The 7,674-nt window shown below is 41.3% G+C and overlaps 1 protein-coding gene across 1 annotated transcript; it reads left to right on the forward strand.

Annotated features, from left to right (window-relative positions):
* Nucleotides 1–398: 398 nt before the first annotated feature.
* Nucleotides 399–7,674, forward strand: LOC124940559 (uncharacterized mitochondrial protein AtMg00860-like). The gene is made up of 3 exons (XM_047481087.1): nucleotides 399–424; nucleotides 2,513–3,062; nucleotides 7,528–7,674. The coding sequence occupies exons 1-3, from the start codon at nucleotides 399–401 to the stop codon at nucleotides 7,672–7,674; spliced, it is 723 nt and encodes a 240-aa protein (XP_047337043.1).

Raw genomic sequence — 7,674 nt, forward strand, 5'->3', positions numbered from 1 at the left:
GTTCCTCTAGGTCCCCAACATTATCTTGTCCATACGCCATTGTGAGTTCTACCTTCTCCAGCCTGGCGATAATGTCAACGATAGCGTCCCTTGATCTCTCTCTTTCTTTAGTAGCTTTGGATCCTCCCGTTTGAACCTTGCGAGAGATCCTACCATCTTCTCCGATCCCGTGGGGAAGGTTCTCTACTTCATCCACGACCTTTGAACTTTCATCCGATCTCTTCGTCATTTCCGCTCTGATACCAATTGTCACGGACTTGGTCTTTTCTCCAACGAACCGTGCGGCACTAGTTATTATCTTCGTAAGATCAATAACTAGTCAGCCTTTCTCAATGCAACACTTGAATAAACACAAGAACTTTTAGAGAGAGAAAGTAATTATATTGATAAAATACTTGATGCTTTACAAAGGTATACCTCAAAGGTATTTATAGTGTTAATCTCAACTACTACATTAATTACCCAACTACCTCATTAGTGGTGTACTAGCCAACCACCACAATAATGAGTTACTATCCAACTACCACCCTAATAACCACCACCACATTAAATGACTCACAAGGCATTCTAGCTTTCTAGAATGTTCTTTGGTTTGGGCCTTCATGGGTGATTAAGCCTCTTGGGTTAGCTGGTCAAGGGGCCCATGACAACAAGCATGGTGGCAGCAGTTGAAACAGACACGTGTTCGTCATGGTAAGGCAAAGCTCACGAATTGGGACAAATTCAGGAAGCATATTGGGGCTGCGTTTCTACCATATAATTACGAACGTAACCTGTACCAGCGGTTCCAGAATCTTCGTCAGGGTTCTCGTTCCGTGGATGACTATTCCACAGAGTTTTACACCTTTGTGACTCGTGTTGACCTGTCTGAGTCCCCTCTCCAGTTGGTTTCTCGCTATATTGGTGGCCTTCGCCTCCAGTTGCAAGATATTTTGAATATGTTTGATCCCTTGACTATTTCTGAGGCACATCAGCGTGCTTCACAGGCTGAGAAACAGCTAGCCAGGCGCGGTTCGGGTAGCTTTGGAAAACAGGTTATCCCCACTAGTGGCATTGGTTCTTCTTCCCAGCCGGCCCATCCCACCCCAGCCCCCCCTCGCGGCACTACAGCCCCCCCGCAGGGAAGTCCCGGTGGCTTGCGTTGTTTCAATTGTGGTGAAGTTGGCCATCGCCAAGCAGAATGTCGCAACCCAAAGTCCACCAATCGTGGTCTTTTTACTGAGGTAGATGATCCTGACTCTGCTCTTCCTTCAGATTCAGCGCCAGTGTATGATGTTTATGATGATGAGGCAGCGGAGGAGTATGTTTCTGGTGATGTTGGCCCCCTTTTGGTGATTCGTCGATCATGTTTAACCCCTCGTGCTCCTGACAACGAGTGGTTACGTAATAATCTGTTCCATTCCACTTGTACCATCGGTGGCAAAGTTTGCACCTTCATCATTGATGCTGGGAGTTGTGAGAATGTGATTTCTGAGGTTGCAGTTTCGAAGCTGGGTCTGTCCACTGAACCTCACCCCAAGCCTTATCGTCTGTCCTGGCTGAGTCAAGGTACGGATGTTACAGTTTCCAAGCGCGTACTTGTTAATTTTTCCATTGGTTCCCATTATCGTGATGCTGTATATTGTGATGTGGTTCCTATGGATGCTTGTCACCTTTTACTTGGTCGCCCTTGGCAGTTTGATCATTCTGTTATACATGATGGGCGTGCTAATACCTACACGTTCTTATTTCATGGTACCAAGATTGTGTTGATGCCAAATCAGCCCAAGAAGGGTGCTGCCCCCACTCATCATGCGTCCCCCCCTACCACCTTGTTGTCTCGGGGTCCTTTTCAGACCGCCATGGTCGAATCGGGCATGGTGTTTGCTCTATTTTGTTCGCTGATTACCTGTGGTGCTAGTTCCGAGGTGCCTTTTCCAGTGCAGCCGCTGTTACAGGAGTTTGCAGATGTTTTTCATGAGAATCTGCCTTGTGCCTTGCCTCCTTTGCGTGATATCCAGCATCACATTGACTTGGTTCCAGGTGCTGCCCTACCCAACCGTCCTCATTACCGCATGAGTCCCAAAGAACATGAAGAGTTGCGTAGACAGGTGGAGGACTTGCTGGCTAAGGGACACATTCGAGAGAGCCTTAGTCCCTGTGCTGTCCCGGCCCTTCTTACCCCAAAAAAGGATGGGTCTTGGCGTATGTGCATTGATAGTCGTGCTATCAACAAGATTACAGTGCGTTATCGGTTTCCTATTCCCCGGTTGGATGACTTGTTGGATCAGTTGGGTGGTGCTTCTGTGTTTAGCAAACTGGATCTCAAGAGTGGATACCATCAGATTCGTATTCGCATGGGTGATGAGTGGAAGACTGCCTTTAAGACTCGTGAGGGCTTATATGAGTGGCTGGTTATGCCGTTTGGTCTGTCGAATGCTCCTAGCACCTTTATGCGTGTGATGAACCAGGCTCTTCGCCCTTTCATTGGGAAGTTTGTAGTCGTTTACTTCGACGACATCTTGATTTACAGTGACAGCGAGGTAGCACACCTCTCCCATCTTCGTGAGGTGTTATCTGTTCTCCGGCGTGACAAGTTCTATGCTGCTTCCTCGAAGTGCACATTTCTTACTGATTCTACCCAGTTCCTCGGTTATGTGGTGTCTTGGGAGGGCCTGAAAGTGGACCCGAGTAAGGTACTAGCTGTCAATCAGTGGCCCCGCCCCTCTTCGATCACTGAAGTTCGCAGTTTTCATGGCTTGGCTTCCTTCTATCGGCGTTTTATTCCTCACTTCAGTAGTGTTACGGCTCCTATCACTGATTGTATGAAGGGGGTTAAGTTCTTCTGGACGGATGATGCCGAGGCTGCCTTTGTTGAGATCAAGCACCGACTCACTTCAGCCCCTATTTTGGTTCTTCCTGATTTTTCCCAGCCATTTGAACTACATTGTGATGCTTCGAAATTGGGTATTGGGGCTGTACTTAGCCAATCTGGGTGTCCTGTTGCTTATTTTAGTGAGAAACTGTCTAGCGCTAAACTTCGTTTCAGTACCTATGATATTGAGTTCTATGCTATTGTCCAGGCAGTCAAACACTGGCGTCATTATTTATTTCAGCGGGAGTTTGTCTTATATACGGATCATGATTCCCTCAAGCATCTTGGTGGTCAGGACAAGATTTCTCATCGTCATGCTTCGTGGGTCTCTTATTTACAGCAGTTTACTTTTGTGATTAAACACAAGGCTGGTGTGTCTAATCGCGTGGCTGATGCTTTGAGTCGTCGTCATGGGCTGTTGGCGGAGATGCGTGTCCATGTACCCGGCTTTGATTCGTTTGTGGACCTCTATCGTGATGATCCTTTCTTTTCTCAGGTCCTCATTCGCATCCAATAAGGGGATTCGAGGGACTTTGTCTTGGAGGATGGGTTCCTTTTCCGCGGTGTGCAGCTGTGCATTCCAGATTGCAGCCTGCGTTTGAGGATGATTCAGGAACTCCACAAAGAAGGCCATGTTGGGCGTGATCGTACCTTCCAGCTTCTTGCAGCTTCTTATTTCTGGCCTTCGATGCGCAAAGAGGTGGGGCGTTTTGTTGCTCGTTGTCGTGTTTGTCAGTTGGCTAAGGGCGCTTCGACTAATGCCGGGTTATACTTGCCTCTGCCTATTCCCACTCAACCATGGTCTGATGTCAGTATGGATTTTGTCCTTGGGCTGCCACGTACCCAGCGTGGTTCTGATTCGATTTTTGTGGTGGTTGACCGATTCTCGAAGATGGTTCATTTCATTCCCTGCAAGAAAACCTCTGATGCTGTGGCTGTTGCACAGCTTTATTTCAGGGATGTGTATCGTCTTCATGGACTTCCTGCCTCCATAGTTTCTGATCGGGACACTCGCTTTGTGAGTCACTTTTGGAGGAATCTTTGGCGTTTGGTTAATACTCAGCTGAATTTTAGCAGTGCCTATCACCCGCAAACTGATGGCCAAACTGAAGTTGTTAATAGGTCTTTGGGGAACCTTCTGCGCAGTTTAATTGGGGATCATCCTAAGGCTTGGGATCTGAAGCTGCCTCAGGCCGAGTTTGTTCACAATCATGCTGTTAATCGCTCCACTGGTTTCAGTCCTTTCCATGTGATTTACGGGCTGTCTCCGCGTGCTCCTCTTGATTTGTTAGCGCTGCCCAGCAAGGTGCGTCCTCATTCCACTGCTGCGGATTTTGTTGGTCAGTTGGCTCAGGTTCATTAGACCACTCATGACCGCTTGGTTGCTGCTACTGCCAAGTACAAGGAGAAGGCTGATTCGAGAAGGCGTGCTGTTGATTTTGAAGTTGGTGACTTTGTGTGGGTTATTCTGACTAAGGATCGTTTTCCAGCTCATGAATATAGCAAGCTTGCTGCTAAGAAGATTGGTCCTGTTGAGATTGTGGAGAAGATCAACTCCAATGCTTATCGTTTACGCCTTCCCAGCCATGTGCGTACCTCTGATGTGTCCAATGTGAAGCATCTTGTTCCTTTTGTGGGTGAGTCTTCTTCTGATGAGGATGATGCGGTTCTAGATTCGAGGACGAATCTTTTCTACCCTGGGGGGAATGATGCGGTGCGAGTCGAAGAGGCGTTTATGCGAAAGTTGCAGCATCCGAAAATATCTCGCAAGTGTCAGATTTCGACGATTGCCTAGTGTTTTTCGGGCGGAAACGTTTAGGGGCTCAAAATCGCATTTTTATTAGTTTCGGGTGTTTTTTTTGCAATTTATTAAAAGTTGTTTATTTCTTTTGCAAGCTAGGGTTTGAGTATTCAAAAGAATCTTAAAACACTTTGTTAAAGGAAGATTATTAATCAGAAAACGAGGTTTCCTCAATATCTATCGACTTTCGGTATTCGTAAGAATCAACGAATCTTGATAAAGGTTCATCCTAGCCACGCACGCTGCATCACTTACGTACCACCCACATGATTGACGAAGGTTGACTTCCCAAAGTTTGATGAAATAGACGTAGAATGATGGTTAATTTTTACTAAACAAATTTTTAGAGTTGATCACACTACTCATATGATCAAAGTCGAAACTAGACCTATTCATTTCCAAGATGATGCAAGGTTGTAGTATGGCTCTTATATTCAATCTCGTAGCTAATCAATATCCCATGGATCATTTTCTGTTCTTCTCTTCTTCTTCAACAGTTAAAACCTTCGATTTGTGAAAGTCTCATTAATTAGTTGATGAATCTAAAATAGATAGGCTCTATTTAGGAATATAATCTAAAATAAATGTCCATATCACATAAACTTATTCACATATAGATGAATATGTAATTGAATGTTATTTTAGCAACACATGAAGAGATTTCTAACAGTGTTAGACTACTCAAACCTAATTATCTGAACTTAACCATGGCTATAGATAAAGTCCAAGAGATTACATTTAAATTCCTAATTAAAATAGGTCACTTATATAAGTGCAAACCACATATACTACCTAAAACAAATCAATCCAAACTTACTTGTTCAGTTTCTGCCAAATCATCTTATTCTAACCATTTCTATTCACCTATCTACAACAAATGGACCTAAAATTCTTGATAAGAAATGTAAAAAAAAAGTTTTATTTTTAAAAACCGACTTAACGTTATTTCATTAAAAACTCAAAAATGGAGAATAACGTGAGTTTTATCGAGACAAAAATAATTCTTGATTTAAAGAAAAAAAGACAAGCATATAAGAAAGATTAAACAATTCATCCCTTGCTGTTTTTTTGTGATAGATTAGCCACAAGGGATCGAATTCAAATGTTTATGAGTATTCATTAATTTAGTTGTCCTTTATGCATGGATGAGGAGGAATTCATTGGTCATCTTTTTGGAGATTGCCCATTTGCATCTATTCTTTGGGGTAGATTTTTCAATATTATGGATCTCCTCAATTTCTTGAATAAATGGTAGGATATTAAGAATTTAGCAATCCTTAAGGCAAGGGGAAACAAGTTATATACTAATGTGTTCAAATGCTTCTCCAACACTATAATCTATTATATTTGGGCTCAATGAAATGTAAGAGTTTTTACCCGTGCTCAAAGGACGATTGAACAAGTTTGGAAATATATTATTATTAATGAAAACTCTCTCATTCGGACTTGAAGCGAATTCCCACAAATGAACAAAATTGGAGCATCTCATTTGGTGAAGTCACAAGCAATACAATCTTCAAGGCACTTTAACTTGATCATTGTGTGTTTCTTGTTTATATTTTCTTTGTGCAAAAAAAGGTTTATGATATACTTGTGAGGAGAAATTTCATTCAAATAATAAATGTAAAACTAAATTATTAATGATCAATTAGTTGAATTGAGAAATATCTCAGAATATTTAAATAATATTGGGAGCACTCGTACTTTAATAACATTAAGATTATGAGTGACATTAATCATTAAGCCCAACAAACATCAGTTTACCTTTTAAGGTTGAAGATGATTCCAATATTTTCATCCATTCTTACTGTAAAAATCTGTTGTGGACAATGAGAGGTCTGGAATTATAGTTGGTATGCGAGTGCTTATCCTGTCTACATACTACATTGTATTGGGTATTAAATGGTTAATTACCTTGGACCATCAGAGTGAGATTATGAGAAACTCACTATTTTTATTAAATAGGGCAAGAAGTACCTCTTCAAGAAATGGACTAGATACAAATTAGAATTATATAGGGTGATCAATTCCACAAACTCTTGATGAAAGGAGGGTAAGTTGCTTTGATCCAATTGTGAAACACTTAGGAACATCAATGTCACTTCTTTACACTTACACCCCCAAGAACCACATAAAATTAGTGAAAAGCTTAAACGAATTCTAAGACAATTCGAAAATTTGATTTAGGGACCGAATGAATCACCACCACCGAAAGGACATGATCACAAAATTCTCTTGAAAAAAGGAATGATGTCAATCTACTTAAGACCCTACAAATATCATTCCTCGAAGAAAATATAAATTGAAAAAAATGGTAGAGTACATGATAGAAAACGGCATTATCCATCCAAGTCAATTTGCAGCTTCGATAGTCTTAGTAAGAAAGAAATATTTAATCTAGAGATAGTGTTTTGACTACTAGAAATTTAATGCACTAACAGTTAAGGATAATTTTCTGATACCGATACCGATAATTGAAGAACTCCACGATTCATGGGTGTTCTCCAAATTGGACCTCCTAGCCGAATATCATCAAATAAGAATGAAACCAACTAATTGCCATAGAACGACATTTTGAATGCATAAACAACTGTATGAATTTCTTGTTATGTCTTTTGGTCTAACTAACGCCCCTTCAACTTTTCAAAGTCTGATCAACCTGATTTTCAAACTGTATTTAAGGTAATTTTTTGCTTCCGATGATACTATAAGTCTAACCGAACTTTTTGAAATGTTGATTTTCTTTGATGATATTATGATTTATTACAAATGTCTTGGAAAGATTATCTACAACACCTCCGAATGGTTTTAGAAGTCCTACGAGTAAACACTCTTTTAAGTTAATAAAAAATTTGAATTTGATTATCTATAGATAACGTCCATGAACCATATCATTAACGAGGGTGTATTAGCGGATCTACACAAAATTGGAGGCATTAAGCTCTTAGTCATTACTCAATTCGATCAAATAGCTCTGAGGATTTTTTGGGTTGATTGGCTATTAGCAGATATTTATTAA

Source organism: Impatiens glandulifera, chromosome 1 (assembly GCF_907164915.1).
Source record: "Impatiens glandulifera chromosome 1, dImpGla2.1, whole genome shotgun sequence".
Lineage (NCBI taxonomy): Eukaryota > Viridiplantae > Streptophyta > Magnoliopsida > Ericales > Balsaminaceae > Impatiens > Impatiens glandulifera.